The sequence below is a fragment of the Gnatocerus cornutus genome, chromosome 4 (genome assembly GCF_029298725.1).
Source record: "Gnatocerus cornutus isolate USDA-ARS CGAHR chromosome 4, icGnaCorn1.1, whole genome shotgun sequence".
In the NCBI taxonomy this organism is placed as follows: Eukaryota; Metazoa; Arthropoda; class Insecta; order Coleoptera; family Tenebrionidae; genus Gnatocerus; species Gnatocerus cornutus.
In genome coordinates this window covers 505,712-524,830 of record NC_142236.1, presented here as the reverse complement: position 1 = coordinate 524,830, position 19,119 = coordinate 505,712, and the positions used below count along the sequence as shown (strand labels likewise).

Below are 19,119 nucleotides of genomic sequence, written 5' to 3'. Positions count from 1 at the left end.
CTACAATCACTTCATTGGTGTTTTTTTAATCCCACAATGACCGTCCAGATTTACGGTACTTAACTGTCTTTCATCCTAATGACACTTTTTTCATTCTAACGCACACCCAATTCAATTCTGAGTGTAAACAAAAAAATAAACAACTAATTTTTTAGATGCTTTATTTACCCTCAAACAACTGAATACAAGTCCTGACCCAAATACTCATCGTACGTCCCGAAGATTTTATTCGCCGTGTTGTGGACACTGTTGTACTCCAAGTCGTACGTCCGCGGCCCGTCTTTCATATAACCAGGAACTTCTTTCGTTCCGTGCAAAATTAAAACAGCCTCGGTGATGGCGCCGATGTTTCCTTCAGGTCCCACGTCGTCCCCAACGGAAATCCTCCACGTCCCCTCACTCGTCTCTTGCCACGTCATCACCGACATAAAACTCCAACTCTTGAAACCGTTCCGCGACTCGTCGAGCTTCCTCGGAGCCAACATCTGAACTTTACTCCCTGAAGGACTGGTCAAGTGAACATCAAGCGCGCCTCTGACTGGATAGTCGATGGAAACCCTCAACTCGACGTGCTCGAGGAAACGAACTTCATTCCGTGTCTTTTTACATCCGGTGGTGTTAACTTCAATGATTGTCGGAGTGCCGTAGCGGATCGTTTCGTTGATTCTAGAACTAGAGGGTGTCACTGTGCAGATTCTCTTCTCAGGGACGGTGGTCCAGTTGAGGGCTGCTTTGACCAAGCTGAAGGCGTTCATCAAACCGAACCCGAAGCGCGTGTTGAAGTAGAAACCTGCGGCGTTTTGTTGCCATCCGAGGTCGTCGGTCAGAGGCGCGATTTCCGAGGTGAAGATGATGAGGTGTTGGACGTCGCGCCACGTCAATTCAGGGCTACAAACCATAAATTAAGAATTGAAATGTTCACGATTTGAGAATTTTTTATTTCGACTAGGTAAAGCTCGAAATTCAATTTTTTTTAAAAAGTTCTGTAAATTAAACAACATTAACGCTAATGCTGTCAAATTTGGTGGACTTGTTAATTTAGAGGCGTTAAATTACAAAATTTTAGATCACGAATTGGAAATTCTAGAATTTTTTATTTCTAGACTAAGAAGAACTCGAAGTTCACATTTAAAGAAATCTGTAAATTCAACAATTTTAACGCTAATGTTCTTAAATTTGGTGAACTTGTTGCCTAAAAGGCGCTTTTTAAGTGTACGGAATTGCAGAAACGCTAATTATTATTTTTTAATACATATAAATGTGTTGAACATATCTCAGTTCATTTCATATTTGATTAAAATTGTTTTCAACTCAAGCACTGGCCTGATCACTTCCGAAATCGAAATCTGCAGAGGGGGCTAGGGTGCGACTTACTTGGCTTCTAGGGCTAGAGCGATGATTCCGGCGGCTAGCGGCGCCGACGCCGACGTCCCCGTGTGCTTGATCGTGCACTCATTGTACAAATCCGTCGTTGCAATCATCTGATCCTTGTACGCTCCCGAAGAGTACGTCACTGCTAAAGTCGAAGCGCACTCTTCTCCATACCACGGAAACTCCCCCTTCTGGGAGGCGCTCCCGATGGACACAGTGAAAGGACTCGCCAAGTACCCGTCACAATTACAATTATCGAACTTGCTACCCCCATTGCCGGACGCCCAGACGAAGATGCTCCCTCTGCCACCTCGCCCTTGCGTCACTCCTCTTTCCAGCGCTTCTTGCGCGAGGCGTCCAGGTCCATCGACGGTTTTCCCGTCGTCGTTGGGCCCCCACGACGCGCTGTAGATGTCGACGAGATGGTGAGCGTAACCGAGCGCTGTTCCTTCGATTCGGTCGTTAACAGCGCCGTCGAGGAGTTTAACACCACCGATTTTGGCGTTGTAAGCCACTCCAACGCCGCACTTGCCGTTGTTGGCGGCCATGGCGACTTCCCCGGCGCATCTTGTGCCGTGACTGTTGAATTTGGAGCGATCGTAACGGGGGAGAGGATCGAAGTCTTCCTCGTTGCAGTCGTAGCTAATCTCCGGGTCCTGGAGGAACAACTCAAAGAAAACAAGGAAATCGAACGGGATTCTTACGTAGTTGGTCTTCAGGTCGTCGTGGGTGTGCTCGAGGCCGTCATCTAAGATGGAAATCCGCACTCCTTTTCCGGTTATTCCTCTCTTGTAAAGCGGAAGAACGTTCAGATCTAGCTTTGGAAGATCGTACTGAGACCGCGTGTCTTGCTACGAGTAATTTAACATCACCAAGGAGGTTAAGAGGTGTGATAAAAGACGTACTAAGTACCACTCTTGCGTCCACAACTCGTCATTGAACGGCTTCCCGTTCGGCCGCAGCGGCTTCTTGTAAACCTTCTGGGGATGCTGTCCCACCACGAAATCTAAAAAATCTCGTTTTTGCCTCGCCTTGTTCGTCTGCGTTTCGGCCCAAATCACCCGATCATCCTCAGACAAGCGCTTATGTAAGTCCATCCCGCGTTTCCGGTAATTCGCCACATTTTCCCTCGGGACAAAAACGTACGTATCCTGGAAACCCACAACCTGCGAAAAGTGTTGACTTGTTTTATTCAACAGTGAGATGTCAGTGTCAAAATTTTTGTAATTAAAATGATTACTTTTGGGCAGGTGTTTCTCGCATGTGCTTTCGAATCTGTGATCGTCGTGTTTACTCTATTGATCCTGTTGGGGCTGACTAGGGGGCCCAAGAGCCCCCACGTCCTCGTTCTAATGGAACCCCCAGGTGAGCTAAAACTAGCCGCGAACGTGTCACCCAACCACCACCGCGGATTAGCGATATTTTTCCGAGTCTAACAATAGGAGGCTCGGAATTCGAATTCTGGACATACAGGTCTACCAACTTCAATTCAATTTCCCCAACTGCGCCGCACATGGGCCTACTAATCTCCCCTCGCAGCTTACGGCAGGTGGCACCCATGTCCCCTCGCATGTAAATTGGATAATGAGTGCTTCTCTATTTATAATTCGAGTGGCGTTTCAGGTGGGGGGTGCTATATCGTTTGGTGATCTATTTTTAGGGGTGGCACGTGCCCGTTTTGATTCCCCGCATTTCTCTGTTTCTGTGAGCCTGATATCGGGCGTCTATATTCGCGCGGTAGTTCAGTCGACGCTGATGACGTTCGCGGGAAATCGATTGCTTGTTGTCGGCGTCGCGACGCTCCACATGCGGACGAGTGGGGGAGAGACACAATAGGAGCTCGCGTGCGGAGCGTAACAGGCGGACAAAAGCGGGAGAAAGTGAAACGAGGAGCCGGTTATTCGCACCTAATTAACAGAGATCATGAAGAGAATTAAATCCACCTTTGGTCGAAAAAGTGATTTTCTTCGAACTGAAAATCAAATATCCAAAATTTTAAATTGCTAAAACTCGATTACTTTTTGCCGTACGTCGATTTTAAAGCTGTTTCTGGAATTTGTGTGAAATTCTGCGTAAAATGAGACCAATTATTGCAAGTTTGCTACTAAAATACGCGAGATATCGATCGAATTATTTTTGGATAAATTAAATGCAAAGGTAGCTATATCAAAAATTTTAAACTGCCATAACTCGGTTATTTTATGTCGTACGTCAATTTTAAATCTAATTTTGGAATTTGCGTGAAATGAGACCAAATAATGCAAGTTTGTTCCAAAGATAAGCAAGAAATCGATCGAATTAGATTTGGACAAATTAAATCTTTGGCTGAAAAAGCGATTTTTTTCAATTTTTTTAAAATAGATATAAAACCGGAACCATTTCTTTTTATCTTGTATAGTTTTGAAGATATCGAGCTTTAAACATTTGCAAACTGAAAATATCCAAATTTAAACGGACATAACTCGGTTATTTTTTGTCGTACGCCGATTTTACACCAATTTTTGGAATCTGCGTGAAATGCTGCGTAAAATGAGACCAAATAATGCAAGTTTGTTCCAAAAATCAACGAGAAATCGACCGAATTAGGTTTGAACAAATTATAGACGTTTTCTGTGGATTCTTAGAGAAACCTGAGGTGTCTTAGGATCCTAGAAAGTACCGTAAAATGCGGAAAAACTCAGGACATCTCAAAGTATCCTGATAAAGTTGTAGGATTCAAAAACACTGAAGGTCTCAGGAATTCCTGCAATGTGCAAAAATTTCGGAAAATTTAGAAAATTTTAAGTGGAAACAAACAGCAGCGAAAAGCTTCATCACTTCATTAATTAAAACATCCGAATTTAATTAACAACATTTAGATAAAACGTGACGCTTTTCCATCGAACAAGCACCTGCTTTCAACGCCTATCTCTTCATTATCAATCCAATAAACCGAACCGCATTATTAAACACGCGCTTATTTACAAACCACTAAATTTGTTAGCACTCCATATGGTGCCATAATCCACTCGCATGTCTTTTACCGTCATCACCAACATACCTAACACCACCGCAATCTCTTCTTTCTCAAAGAAAAACTCACCGGTCCTTTGAACCTGTGCCCCGTTTCTCGCGCTAAAACTTTCGCTTCTTCTGCTCCTCCAACAATCCGCACCACTAGCTCGTTCGAATCCACGAAACTTGGATAAAAGAAGTAGAGGAGAATGTTTAGTTTGAAGAAGTGCATGTCGGGATGTGAGTGATAAAACTGAACAATTAGCACTGATCGTGGATTTCTAACGAACGGCTATTGATGCCCCACCTCTGTCAGAGCCAATAACAAACAAAAACAATCAGGCGTATCTTGCAGATCAACAGGATAACAGGATTAAAGGATTTTGTTGCGTTGCGAGGACTGGAAAAACGGGATTTGTTTACCGGAGAGGCGAAACTATTTACTCAATTATCTCTATCAATTAAGTGATTGTCAATTTTTCTTGCAGGTGGACTGCGCCCCCGCGAAATCAACAAATCTAATGAGATAGTAGAAGAAGAACAACTGTAAAGTGTGTTTAATAAAAACAAAACTAGCATAAAATCGCCTTTTTCTGCCTGAGAATATTTTCGTGGTGGTCCATGACCTGAAGACACTCCTCCATGTTGGTGATAATCTCCTGCAGCGTCCAATGCTTCTTCAGCAGCGCATTTTCCAACGTGAAATAACTGTGTCTTATACACTGAATCCCGGTACAATGCGCTGTAGAGTGGAGCTTCACCCCAATCTCATGAATCAAAGTTTTCAGATAAGTCTCATACTCGTTAACACACTGTATTTCAATGACGAAATTGGGGGGCTCAAACTCCACGCATTTAATGCCGTAAATCACAGGAAGTTTAGAATTGGCGGGGCGAATGGGGCCTTCACTCGCTAAATCGTAGGCGGTTTGTGACTGGAGATCCACGCCGCAGGATCTGGAAAGACATTCAAAGAACGTAGGGGGACAAGTGCGCGCCTTACTTGAACATCTCCTTCTGGTGGGAGGCCTGCATCGCCGCTAATAAATTATTAATATTGGAGAGTTTCACATGTGACCACCTTGACCGTTCCACGACTTTTCCATCCTTGAAGGTGTTATCGGTGGCTTCGCCCAGACGCCCCCTGATTCTGTAGCTCCGCGTCGGTCTGTTCTCTCTTATCAGTTTCGCTGTTTTGGTCCCCATTCTCACCCCGAGCACTAAAAAAACTAATAAAAACTGATCAGAGGGACGTGGAGACGTACAAAGAACTCCACTGGTGTTAAATCCCAGGTAGTTCGACCAAGAGCACTTCAAATCGTCGTCCTGATAACGGGGCCCCACCACCAGAGGGTGGTCAGCCAGGTTCGGTTTGATTTTCACTGAAAGTTGTTTAGAGGGGTTGCCTTCGATGGAGACGTGGGCGATCGGGGGGCGCACGCTCATCTCGTTGAGGCCTTAAAGTAAACAAGTGAGTTGTTTTGGGGTTTGGAAGCGACCTAACCTCGACAGATTGCCGAAACGATTGTGTTGCGGACACGGGTGCATGTCTCATTGGGGGGCTTGTACACGCATATGATGGATCTGAGACTGTCCCAGACCAAGGGGGCGTCCTTTATTAACATTTTGTTCAAATCAAATGAGGTTAGCAAATTGAGGTTATAAAGATAAAATGTCAAATGTATGAAGCAGGCAACCAACAATACAGATGTGTATAATCTAGCTACGGTTGCAAACATTTATTTAAATGTTTGCGCCTAACAATATTTAAATGAACTAAATTAAAGTAGTGGTAGATCCTCTTAAAACAAGCAAATTTTTCCTTTGCGTTTATCCAAAATTCAAGCTCAGTTTCGAGATATTAATTATTTTGGAAGACTGACCTTCGATTGATGCACAAAAAATGTAAATATTGGTATCTAGTCAGCGCGCCGCAGCCACGTATAAAAAAAACAACTGTTTTTTGTCGACTTGATTTCACGAATTCTTTTGATTGTAATTTTGTCGGTTTCGGAAGCAGATTATTGTTTTACGGAGAGTGAAAGTGCTTGAATCACAAAAAATAGGTAAATTTTGATACGTCGTGTTAACCGACATGGTGTTGATTTACGGGAGGTCAAAGTGCTGCTCGGGCTCAAAGACTTTACATAGAAAAACTTTTGAAATGTGCACAGTGTTGTTGTGACAATAATGGTGGTCACTTTGGAGACGTTCTTTCATTTCATTCTTGGACTAGTGAAGTTTTATCAACACGCGAAAGGTAGGATTTTTTGTTTTTCTTAGTCAAATTTAATTTTTTTTTCTTATTTCCTGTTCTAAATTAGTCACTTAATTTTTCATAAAACAACACATGTCTAGACATCGCTTGTACAAAACTTGTTGCTCATTTAACGCAAATTTCGGTTCAAAAATAACTCGCCAGAAGGCCACATTTTTGAAGGTTCCAAACAAATCGTGCTCAATATCTCAAAAACTATTCCAGATATTGGAATGCGGTTTGCTGCATCGTTTTTCTCGCAATTTTCCAATAGTCGAAAGTGGCAGTTTTTTGCAAAAATTCATGATTAAAACTATGCCAAACTTCTCATATCGATATCTCGCTTATTTTTTAGAGTAAACTTGAGTTATTATACACCAATGTACGCAGAATTTTACGCAGATTCCAAATCTGGGATTTAAATTCAGATACGACAACAAATAACTGAGTTATGGCCGATTAAAGTTTCGGATAGTTGATTTTCATTTTTTCTCATTTTTCCCAATTTTCAAAGTTAAATATCTCGGAAACTATTAGAGATATTGAGATGCGGTTTGCGCCATCGTTTTTCTCGGCTCATTTTACGTTAGAAAATGTGCTTAAAAGCCCAAAATTTGATAGTCGATTTTTCGCAAAAAAAAATTGCGACTCAAACGATGAAAATTTTTCATTTTTTTTAATTTTTGGCATAACTCGCAAACTATTTGTTCTATAGATCTCAAATTTGGCCAGTAGATAGATTTTAAGCTCCTCTTTCGACTGATATATAATTCAATGCTATTAAAAGTCATTTTCATTTGGAAAACATTGATTGAAAATCACCCTAAAATGATGTTTTCAAAACAGTTTTTGGCCAATACCTCGTTTATTTATTAAGCAAACTCAACAAATTTGGTCTCATTTTACGCAGAATTTCACGCTGAATCCAAAAATATGATAATTTTTTAAAATTTGTCAATAAATAACCGAGTTATGGCCGTTTGAAATTTTGGGTTGTCGCCAGATGGCCAAATTTTTGAAGGTTCCAAACAATTCATGCTCGATATCTCGAAAACTATTTGAGATATTGGAATGCGGTTTGCGGCATCGTTTTTCTCGCGATTTTTTACATAAGAAATAGTTTTTAGATTTTCCAATAGTCGAAAGTTGCAAATTTTTGCAAAAATTCATGACTAAAACTATGGCCAAACTTCTCATACCGATATCTCGCTTATTTTTTAGAGTAAACTTGAGTTATTATACACCAATGTACGCAGAATTTTACGCAGATTCCAAATCTGGGATTTAAATTCAGATACGACAACAAATAACTGAGTTATGGCCGATTAAAGTTTCGGATAGTTGATTTTCATTTTTTCTCATTTTTCCCAATTTTCAAAGTTAAATATCTCGGAAACTATTAGAGATATTGAGATGCGGTTTGCGCCATCGTTTTTCTCGGCTCATTTTACGTTAGAAAATGTGCTTAAAAGCCCAAAATTTGATAGTCGATTTTTCGCAAAAAAAAATTGCGACTCAAACGATGAAAATTTTTCATTTTTTTTAATTTTTGGCATAATTCGCAAACTATTTGTTCTATAGATCTCAAATTTGGCCAGTAGATAGATTTTAAGCTCCTCTTTCGACTGATATATAATTCAATGCTATTAAAAGTCATTTTCATTTGGAAAACATTGATTGAAAATCACCCTAAAATGATGTTTTCAAAACAGTTTTTGGCCAATACCTCGTTTATTTATTAAGCAAACTCAACAAATTTGGTCTCATTTTACGCAGAATTTCACGCTGAATCCAAAAATATGATAATTTTTTAAAATTTGTCAATAAATAACCGAGTTATGGCCGTTTGAAATTTTGGGTTGTCGCCAGATGGCCAAATTTTTGAAGGTTCCAAACAATTCATGCTCGATATCTCGAAAACTATTTGAGATATTGGAATGCGGTTTGCGGCATCGTTTTTCTCGCGATTTTTTACATAAGAAATAGTTTTTAGATTTTCCAATAGTCGAAAGTTGCAAATTTTTGCAAAAATTCATGACTAAAACTATGGCCAAACTTCTCATACCGATATCTCGCTTATTTTTTAGAGTAAACTTGAGTTATTATACACCAATGTACGCAGAATTTTACGCAGATTCCAAATCTGGGATTTAAATTCAGATACGACAACAAATAACTGAGTTATGGCCGATTAAAGTTTCGGATAGTTGATTTTCATTTTTTCTCATTTTTCCCAATTTTCAAAGTTAAATATCTCGGAAACTATTAGAGATATTGAGATGCGGTTTGCGCCATCGTTTTTCTCGGCTCATTTTACGTTAGAAAATGTGCTTAAAAGCCCAAAATTTGATAGTCGATTTTTCGCAAAAAAAAATTGCGACTCAAACGATGAAAATTTTTCATTTTTTTTAATTTTTGGCATAATTCGCAAACTATTTGTTCTATAGATCTCAAATTTGGCCAGTAGATAGATTTTAAGCTCCTCTTTCGACTGATATATAATTCAATGCTATTAAAAGTCATTTTCATTTGGAAAACATTGATTGAAAATCACCCTAAAATGATGTTTTCAAAACAGTTTTTGGCCAATACCTCGTTTATTTATTAAGCAAACTCAACAAATTTGGTCTCATTTTACGCAGAATTTCACGCTGAATCCAAAAATATGATAATTTTTTAAAATTTGTCAATAAATAACCGAGTTATGGCCGTTTGAAATTTTGGGTTGTCGCCAGATGGCCAAATTTTTGAAGGTTCCAAACAATTCATGCTCGATATCTCGAAAACTATTTGAGATATTGGAATGCGGTTTGCGGCATCGTTTTTCTCGCGATTTTTTACATAAGAAATAGTTTTTAGATTTTCCAATAGTCGAAAGTTGCAAATTTTTGCAAAAATTCATGACTAAAACTATGGCCAAACTTCTCATACCGATATCTCGCTTATTTTTTAGAGTAAACTTGAGTTATTATACACCAATGTACGCAGAATTTTACGCAGATTCCAAATCTGGGATTTAAATTCAGATACGACAACAAATAACTGAGTTATGGCCGATTAAAGTTTCGGATAGTTGATTTTCATTTTTTCTCATTTTTCCCAATTTTCAAAGTTAAATATCTCGGAAACTATTAGAGATATTGAGATGCGGTTTGCGCCATCGTTTTTCTCGGCTCATTTTACGTTAGAAAATGTGCTTAAAAGCCCAAAATTTGATAGTCGATTTTTCGCAAAAAAAAATTGCGACTCAAACGATGAAAATTTTTCATTTTTTTTAATTTTTGGCATAATTCGCAAACTATTTGTTCTATAGATCTCAAATTTGGCCAGTAGATAGATTTTAAGCTCCTCTTTCGACTGATATATAATTCAATGCTATTAAAAGTCATTTTCATTTGGAAAACATTGATTGAAAATCACCCTAAAATGATGTTTTCAAAACAGTTTTTGGCCAATACCTCGTTTATTTATTAAGCAAACTCAACAAATTTGGTCTCATTTTACGCAGAATTTCACGCTGAATCCAAAAATATGATAATTTTTTAAAATTTGTCAATAAATAACCGAGTTATGGCCGTTTGAAATTTTGGGTTGTCGCCAGATGGCCAAATTTTTGAAGGTTCCAAACAATTCATGCTCGATATCTCGAAAACTATTTGAGATATTGGAATGCGGTTTGCGGCATCGTTTTTCTCGCGATTTTTTACATAAGAAATAGTTTTTAGATTTTCCAATAGTCGAAAGTTGCAAATTTTTGCAAAAATTCATGACTAAAACTATGGCCAAACTTCTCATACCGATATCTCGCTTATTTTTTAGAGTAAACTTGAGTTATTATACACCAATGTACGCAGAATTTTACGCAGATTCCAAATCTGGGATTTAAATTCAGATACGACAACAAATAACTGAGTTATGGCCGATTAAAGTTTCGGATAGTTGATTTTCATTTTTTCTCATTTTTCCCAATTTTCAAAGTTAAATATCTCGGAAACTATTAGAGATATTGAGATGCGGTTTGCGCCATCGTTTTTCTCGGCTCATTTTACGTTAGAAAATGTGCTTAAAAGCCCAAAATTTGATAGTCGATTTTTCGCAAAAAAAAATTGCGACTCAAACGATGAAAATTTTTCATTTTTTTTAATTTTTGGCATAATTCGCAAACTATTTGTTCTATAGATCTCAAATTTGGCCAGTAGATAGATTTTAAGCTCCTCTTTCGACTGATATATAATTCAATGCTATTAAAAGTCATTTTCATTTGGAAAACATTGATTGAAAATCACCCTAAAATGATGTTTTCAAAACAGTTTTTGGCCAATACCTCGTTTATTTATTAAGCAAACTCAACAAATTTGGTCTCATTTTACGCAGAATTTCACGCTGAATCCAAAAATATGATAATTTTTTAAAATTTGTCAATAAATAACCGAGTTATGGCCGTTTGAAATTTTGGGTTGTCGCCAGATGGCCAAATTTTTGAAGGTTCCAAACAATTCATGCTCGATATCTCGAAAACTATTTGAGATATTGGAATGCGGTTTGCGGCATCGTTTTTCTCGCGATTTTTTACATAAGAAATAGTTTTTAGATTTTCCAATAGTCGAAAGTTGCAAATTTTTGCAAAAATTCATGACTAAAACTATGGCCAAACTTCTCATACCGATATCTCGCTTATTTTTTAGAGTAAACTTGAGTTATTATACACCAGTGTACGCAGAATTTTACGCAGATTCCAAATCTGGGATTTAAATTCAGATACGACTTGAAATTGAATTATTCGATTGTTGTCTCACTTGTTTACAGGGTGGTCGTTGGGTGGTCGTTTTTCATATTTTTTTCTAAGTCCTGACTTTGGAATTTGAACCTACCACCTAGTGCGTTTAATTAAGGAGAAAAAAAGAAGCTTAACTTCAGTTTTTGGTCGGGCGGAAATTCAATTTTTTTTGTGACCTTGAACATTTTAAAATCAACAATTTTATTAAAATCATGTACTCTTTGGTTAGAGAAAAAAAAACTCGTTACATTTCGATAATTTTTTTTTAATAAAATTTTATCCTTTATGCATCCATGTTGCATTTTACCTCAAACCGTAATGAAAAAAAAAATTTTTTTTGCTGTTTTAATTGAAATTTGTTCAGTCTTTTGTCCTCACCAACTTTCAAGTTTCTATCTCAAAAAATAAAAAAAGGGTAGTTTTTTAGAAATTAACATGTTGCATATCAAACGTCGCAGATTGAGTTTTAGATTCTAAATTTACATAAATAGTTTGGTATTTTATCAATAGTTTAGATTTTATTAAAGATTGAAAAAAAAATTGTTCATTTTGAAGGGTAATGTCATGTAAATGTAAATGTTTTTAGATGAATCGATAGATCTTTTGAAGGCGCAACTTTTTCGTCATAGATGCAAAATACGACAAACGTACCGTTTCGGAGATATTTGCGGTCAAAATTTATTATGAAAAGTGCGAAAAGTTTGTTTTACCTCCAACGTCCTGCGCTCGCGCTTAGTACTGCAAAGCTAAGACACACGTCGAAGCCCAGACCTATCTTCAGTCATCACAATATTAAATAAAACTAAAACCAAGTTCAGATTTGCTTTTTTGGTACTTTTTTGACTTTGTTGTCGTTGTTATATTTCAAGTCTTTTTACGCTCTCTGTCTTGACAAATATGGCTGCAGGTTGAAGTTGTCAGAAGTAGTAATTTTAATTTTAAATTTTCCTATAGTTTCAACAGTTAAAATCACACCGAAAATGCTCGCGTCTGATTGGTTGGAATTAAATGACGTACGCTTAAAGAAAAAAAGTTGTGTTGGTAGACAAGTAGAAGATTTCCTTTTTAAAATTAACTGTGTTTATTTTCTCGTTTTTCAAAAACCAAAAATGTGGTTCTAATTTCAGCTGAATCGGTTAGTAAAGAATCAATCCAAAAGTTTAGCCCTCTGGTGAGAGGACACGTGAACTAGCAACTTTGACGTTATTTCGCTAGATGGCTTTTATGCAAAAACTTCTCGCGATGTTTACAAAACAGGTTACGATTTTAAATCGATAATTTGTCTTGTTAGGGCTTTTGTACCTTTAAAAAGTATTCAGGTCTCGAGTCTGGTGTTATGTGTAAGTGAAAGTTACCGTTTTTATGTTTTTCCAAGTCTTCAAAATACGACGAGGTAATTTGATGTAACCTAATTTATGATGCGAAAAATGATTTTTATGTGATATATTGTTGCATTAGCTGTTGACAGAAACATAAATAAACATAAACTGTGCTACTTATGGACGTTGCGTCATGGATTTCTTAAATCTTCTGCTTTTAGGGACAAGAATGGAAGTGATTTCAAAATGGTTGTAGAAGTAAAAGGAGGCTAACGGAACTTGCAGAAAATTGAGTCAAGTCCGCAAAATGCTAGAGGAGAAATGCGAGATGCGAAAGGGTGAGTTTCAAAAACAATTTTAAATGTTTCTAAATTCGCAATTTGAATTTCTATTAGACTTGAAGTTAGACAAAAGATGCTTATTTTTGATTGGTTGAACGAATATGCTATTTGCTTTCAACCTAAGGAAACAAAAGTTACTATTCACCACGAAATCTTTAAGGTGTATTATTGGTTGCCTATATGCTACATATTCAAATGTCAATTTTTCTTCATCAAGACTACTTGTTTTCAGTTGGTGGTGGTGAAATTGATTTGCAACAAGTTTATGGATTCTCGCTGAAGTTTTGTAACACAGGTAAGCTGAAAATTGTTTGAATCACAGCTTCAACATGCTTTGTGGTATTTCAGGTTCAACATTATTTACAAAAACTTGGTCTATAGAAGATTATGGTTTTCTTATGACAGCCTTGATTATACCACCCATCTCCTGGTTGAATCCCAATAAGCTCGAGTGGATGTCAGCACGTTCTGCATTAACCTGAAGTAACTGACCATGCCCCAACAAAAGCCAAGTTATGGTCAAATGGTTAGAATGGAATGCAATCTACAAATCAGATTGTACCACTAGCGGTTACCCCCTAGCATTTCGTTACTTTGCGGTAAATTTGTATTTAAAATTGGAATTTTTGCTTATTTTTACCGTAGTTTCAGGCGCTTATCGTCGCTCAACGTGAAAAGAACGTGCAAGTTGTCAAAGCTGAAGAAATCAGTCATTTGATGCTGCTTGGGCACAGTAAAGTGATCCAAGAACACATCACGGGAAAGGTGCTGTTTGACTGCGACGTGGATGAGCTGAAAAAGGTAAAACTCAAACTGGTTGGAGTCAAAGGTGAATGTTTTTTTTTCTTAGTTGCTGATGTCGTTTGGTGACTGGGAGATGTTCAAAATGTTGCTGATTTCATTGCAAGAGCACGAAGTTTGCAACGTTTCAAACATGATGAGTCTTCAAGCGTTCGCGCACCAAAACCCGAAAGTACCATAGTGTTCTCTAGAGAAAGACCCAAAGGAACTTGACCAACGCAAACAGAGCGTCATTAAGAACCAGTGGTCACGAAAGAAACTACTGCAAAGGCTGTTGAGGATATCTGCTGTCTTTTGAACTATTTTTTGAAATTAAGAAAAGATCAGGAAATGGAAACTCATGGAAAAAGAAAATTTTCACTTGTTTCTTGAAAATGCGAGTTCCTACAGGCTAAAAATGCATCGATTTTGGTTTAGGAAAGATGGAAGGTTTGTTTATTTTCTTTTCTCTTCATTCATGGTCTCATCTTTATCTCTGTTGCGGCTAAAGCAAACAAGCAGACGCAATTAATTGACGGCTTCAGTTAACGTGAATAGTCAGCAACTGCAGAGAAAGTCAGAGCTGCTTCTACATGAAAAAACAAATCTTTTTAGGAAGGAGAAAAAAAAGGACAATGAAAATTGTAAGGATGTGGATGTGGACGTGGAAACGTGATTTCAACGGCCTTGTTGAAACTAAGCAAGACGTGGTGGTACTTTTGGTATAAAGTTGTGATGGCTCATTGTACCGACAAATTGAAAGTTTGTTTTACTTTCTTAAAACTAACAAGTTCAGCATTTTTCCGGAAGATTCGATTTATTTTAACAGGGTGAGTTTCAAGAATAATTTTAAGTTTTGTTACTGTTTGAATTTCCCTCCATTTGTTCGATTTCCACTAGACTTGAAACGGACAAAAATGCTTTCTTCTGATTGGTTAAACGAAGTGTCATCTGTCATTAACCTTAGAAAACAAAATTTACTAAACTAGACAAAGTCACTAGCTTGTATTATTGGTTGCCTATGCGATGCATGTTCAGGCGTAGACATTTTTACTAATTAAGGCTTGTTTCAGAGTTGAAACGATTAATGATGATGCTGCTGCTTAAACAAGACAGCTACAAACATTTTTACTATCGACGTGTTCAATTCTCTGGAAATGGTACGAAAGAAATGATTCAAGTTGAAAGTTTCATTGGAAGTCAGTGGTGAAATCGCCTTCTGAAAATGGAAGTTCATGCATTCTGGATCCTTGATTGGGAACACGTTTGACAACATCATTGTCGAGAAAACTTGTTTGATGACACTTCCTGCTGCTTTTGTTGATAGGAAATTTCACCTCTTGTTTATTTCAGGTAAGTTATACAGTTTTTCCAATTTCTCTAACTGAACTGAAGATTTCAGTAGAAATTTACCAAATTCTCCAGGAGTAATCAGACCTGGTTTACACCGCAGATCCAGGACCCAGGACCTAGAGAACATTGTTAGCCAACTACACAGATAACACAGCGATTCTCGTCCGTGAAATCCTACAATACTGAAAATGCATCGCTGTTAGTTTAGGAAGGATAGGAGGTTTATTCAATTTCTTTTCTCTGTTCATGGTCTTATCTTTATGTCGGTTGCAGCTGAAGAAGACAATTGACGGCTTCACTTAACGTGAATAATTAGCAACTGCAGAGAAAGTCAGAGCTGCTTCTACATGAAGAACAAGAATCCTTTTAGAAAGGAGGAAGGAAAGAAGGACAATGAAGATTGCAAGGATGTGGACGCAGAAACGTGATTTGAACGGCCTTGTTGAAACTAAGCAAGACGCGGTGGTACTCTTAAGTACGAAGTTCTGATCTGATGGCTCATTGTACCAACAAGTTAAAGGTTCGTTTTGCTTTCTTAAAACCACAAGTTCAGCATTCTTCTGCAAGGTTGCTTTCATCCAAAAACTTCTCCCGATGTTTACCGGTTTCAAATTTATTAGTTTTGTTGTTGTTTAGTTGTTAGTTTTGTCTTTTATGCTTTTCGAAAGTGTTTAACTCCACGGTTTGGTGTTGTGCGTAGCAAGTGGAAGTTTTTCATGTTTTCTCAAGTCTTCAAAATGCAATTGAGGTGATTTGATGTGACCTAATTTATTACAAAAAAACTATTTTTACGTGAAAGATTGTCGCGTGACTTTGTTAAGAAAAACTTTCTACTTATAAACGTTGCGTCATGGTTTTCAGTCTAACTAATCTTCTGCTTTTAGGGACAAGAACAGAGGTGATTTTAAAAAGTTGTAGAAGTAAAAGGAGGCCAGCGTAACCTGCACAAAGTCGAGTTATTGTCGCAAAGTGCTAAAGTTTGAGGGAAATACTAGATGCCAAATCTTTTTATTTTGACAGGGTGAGTTTTAAGAATTATTTTAGGTTTAGTTGCTAAATTTGCACTTTGAACTTCCCTCCTTTTTGTTCAGTTTCCACTAGACTTGAAGTGGACAAAACTGCTTACTTTTGATTGGTTAAACAAATGTGCAAACTTGACATCAACCTAAGAAAACAAAAGTTACTACACAGCGACATCATTAAGATGTATTATTGGTTGCCTATATGCTGCAGTTCAAGCGTTATAATTTCTACTAATTTAGACATGTTTTCAGAATATGAAGAGACCAGGAGAATACTTGTTGACTTTCTAGTTTTCCTTGGAATGCTACGACATAAATTATGCAAGTTAAGAACTTCATTTGAAGTTGGTGTTGGTGAAGTGCATTTGCAACAAGTTTCTCAATGTTCATTCTGAGAGGAAAAGTGTACAGAAGAGATGGATCTACTAACACATGGAGGATATGATGTGAATTTCCAAAATAGGTCAGAAAGCGGAGTATTCTGTAATTTTTGCATTTGCATGTTTTTGTAACAAGATCTCACAACACTGTTGGTATTTTTAACAATTTGAAGTACGATTTGGAATTTTTGTAGCCGCGATCTTGCTTCGTCTTTTAGATATAAAGTTATTTAAGAACGAACGTGTACAGTTTAACTACGAGTTTAGAATTGACTACTGTTTTGTTTGTAAATATAACGGCACTTGTGTAGTCAAATCTGTTCATCGTCCTGACTCTCTTCTTTTTTTTCTATACTTGAATATTGAAAGCATATTGTTTTAGCTAGAACATGCCGAGCAGGTGGTGTTTGTTGGAAGCGCAAGAGGAGTACAAAGGTAGGATGAAACTTCAAGGGGTTATGAAAGTTAAACAAGTTTGTTGTAGCCACACTGCGAGCTTACAAAGCTAGTGTTTCCTTTTTGGATTCGTGTTTTGCTGCTTTGTTGATGCGCCCCTCGGCTCACTAGGAAATGGCGAATTGGAGAAGATGTGGTCTCCAAGAGATTTATCATCATGGCGTGAAACACTTCATATGTATCTCTTCTGTCACCGGTAAAAGTTGTTTCATTGTTAAATGGTTTTATAGCGACTTTTTTCTGTTTAATGAGTTTTTTATTTTTTTTTGTTAGGGAAAGTTCTGGTTAACTTCCAAAGGTCGCTTGAAACAAGAAATGATGTCGAGAGTGCGTCTACAAGCAACAGAGTGCTGATGCTACAGTCGAGTTCACGCTGATGACAACATGCAATACAAGGTTTGTTTTAACCAATCTACTTGACTGTGGATTCATCTCATTTTTCAGATGTTGAAGGACTATGAAGTTGCAAATATGGAGATCCACTCCACCTAGAAATACTTGGCAGAGCGATTTTTACCGCAACGGAGGAGTGAGTGGATTTGAGCGCTAATATGACATTTCCATCAAAATTACCAGGTAAACAAGTCTTAATATCAATTTTGTGGAATCACAACGTCTCTAATAATTAGATACTGTACCATTTTACAACCAATAGGCTACCGGACTGTTTTTTTTTTATTTCAAAAAATAAATCTGTCCAGTCTGAAAACATTAAAAATCAGTGTCCATTTTTTTTGCGCACTTTATTTATACCAAAAAAAATTATTTAAAAAATGGATAGTTTCAAACACGCGCCTTGGTGACGTAACAACTTCTTAGTCGACGCCTATTGGCTGTACAGGTAATGCCGAGGTCATTGTTGAAAACGATGAAGTTGAGTTTGAATTGAGGTTATGAATGCATAAAATGTGTGTGCAGAACGTGAATTGCTGCAGTTTTTGTATCTTTCTTACTTTAGGGCTGCAATAATCGAAAAGCGAAAATGGACAGATGACGTTCGGTGCAGATGATTCCTGACCTGACTTATGAAAACAAAACTTCTGATTGGTTGACACAAGTGTGCTATAAATCGGAAACCAGTTAGGAATTATTACGATTACTCTATCTCACTCTCACCAATGCAACATTCCGTTGACGTATGCGTTTTCTCAATTCATATGCATAGAAAGGAGTTATGACGTAGTCACTGAAGACTTATTTAAACTAACAGCGCGAAGCTGGATTTCAAACGAATATTTAGCTAATAATTCCGACCTTTGGAGAACAAAAAATCTGTTTGGTAATTGATTCATGCGTATACGTAACTCATAAACATAATAAAATGCATCTATTTTTCTGGTGTCCGGTAGCCTATTTCTACAAATGAACATTTATTAAAGGATTTTTATTATAGGCAACCAACAATACACGTTTTTGTGGTGCTTTACATTGGCGCGGCTAACTTCTTTGCTTAAATTGCTTACTTTTGATTGGTGGATTTGAACTTGGTAAATTCTTTGTTGTGATTGGCTGTGAATTGTTGGTTGCCTACATTTAGGCATTGCTCGAAATATTTTTCTTTCATTGGTGAAAATTCCAGATGAAAGTGAGGACAGCGGAGAATCCAGATTCCCAAAGCCAACGCCTCCTGGATGAAGAGTTGCTCAGTTTCACTCTCTCATATGCCCGCCCAACTTCAGTGGATCAGAGGAGTCCAAGTCGGCATCTTCACAGTCACACGGAAACCATCTACAAGGCATCTAGGATGTTTGAAGCCATCCTCGCGAAGGTGGAGAAGCTCCCCAAGAAAGAAGCGGCTGCCTGTGCTACCTCGCCATGTAATAAATTGTAAAATTTGTTGTAGTTTTTTCTTACATGAATAAAAATTTATTTAAATTATTTAATTTTTTTTACACAATTTTAAGTTATAATTCTGTAAATATTTAGCAAAAATTTGTGAAGTGACGCCATCTACACGCGGGTAGCGAAAGTTAAGAATATTTATAGTAAATTGTCATTGACAAAAATTTTAGAATTCTTAAAAATTTTAACTTTTCAAAAATTATATTTCACCTTTCTAAAAATTAAAA

General features: G+C 37.4%; 3 protein-coding genes and 3 long non-coding RNA genes across 11 annotated transcripts; 4 read left to right on the top strand and 2 right to left on the bottom strand.

The window, feature by feature from the left end:
• Positions 1-144: 144 nt before the first annotated feature.
• Positions 145-4,827, bottom strand: LOC148175672 (neuroendocrine convertase 1-like). Its single transcript, XM_088034199.1, has 5 exons — positions 4,454-4,827; positions 2,277-2,537; positions 2,076-2,222; positions 1,375-2,027; positions 145-888 (listed from the first exon to the last, which is right to left on the bottom strand). The coding sequence occupies exons 1-5, from the start codon at positions 4,595-4,597 to the stop codon at positions 171-173; spliced, it is 1,923 nt and encodes a 640-aa protein (XP_087890325.1). The 5' UTR covers positions 4,598-4,827; the 3' UTR covers positions 145-170.
• Positions 4,828-4,907: 80 nt separating this feature from the next.
• LOC148175671 (pseudouridylate synthase TRUB2, mitochondrial) lies at positions 4,908-6,073 on the bottom strand. Its single transcript, XM_088034225.1, has 4 exons — positions 5,870-6,073; positions 5,631-5,822; positions 5,369-5,585; positions 4,908-5,322 (listed from the first exon to the last, which is right to left on the bottom strand). The coding sequence occupies exons 1-4, from the start codon at positions 5,988-5,990 to the stop codon at positions 4,938-4,940; spliced, it is 915 nt and encodes a 304-aa protein (XP_087890351.1). The 5' UTR covers positions 5,991-6,073; the 3' UTR covers positions 4,908-4,937.
• A 475-nt stretch (positions 6,074-6,548) lies between these two features.
• LOC148175670 (uncharacterized) lies at positions 6,549-13,541 on the top strand. Of its 2 annotated transcripts, none has more exons than XR_015769985.1 (4): positions 6,549-6,625; positions 12,940-13,056; positions 13,292-13,354; positions 13,408-13,541. It is a non-coding gene; the product is annotated as an uncharacterized LOC148175670 (long non-coding RNA). The 2 variants fall into 2 exon arrangements; XR_015769984.1 differs by lacking the exon at positions 6,549-6,625 and adding an exon at positions 12,392-12,792.
• A 31-nt stretch (positions 13,542-13,572) lies between these two features.
• Positions 13,573-15,069, top strand: LOC148175669 (uncharacterized). Of its 5 annotated transcripts, none has more exons than XM_088034376.1 (5): positions 13,573-13,658; positions 13,705-13,860; positions 13,910-14,289; positions 14,455-14,669; positions 14,913-15,069. In XM_088034376.1, the coding sequence occupies exons 1-3, from the start codon at positions 13,575-13,577 to the stop codon at positions 14,039-14,041; spliced, it is 372 nt and encodes a 123-aa protein (XP_087890502.1). In that variant the 5' UTR covers positions 13,573-13,574; the 3' UTR covers positions 14,042-14,289; positions 14,455-14,669; positions 14,913-15,069. The 5 variants fall into 5 exon arrangements, with proteins under 5 accessions (XP_087890502.1, XP_087890501.1, XP_087890504.1 ...); XM_088034375.1 differs by having other exon boundaries at positions 14,351-14,669; XM_088034378.1 differs by lacking the exon at positions 14,455-14,669.
• Positions 15,070-15,469: 400 nt separating this feature from the next.
• LOC148175668 (uncharacterized) lies at positions 15,470-17,584 on the top strand. Its single transcript, XR_015769986.1, has 7 exons — positions 15,470-15,712; positions 16,077-16,213; positions 16,467-16,677; positions 16,977-17,029; positions 17,079-17,246; positions 17,324-17,446; positions 17,495-17,584. It is a non-coding gene; the product is annotated as an uncharacterized LOC148175668 (long non-coding RNA).
• LOC148175667 (uncharacterized) lies at positions 17,536-18,925 on the top strand. Its single transcript, XR_015769983.1, has 2 exons — positions 17,536-17,626; positions 18,630-18,925. It is a non-coding gene; the product is annotated as an uncharacterized LOC148175667 (long non-coding RNA).
• The last annotated feature ends 194 nt before the right edge of the window (positions 18,926-19,119 follow it).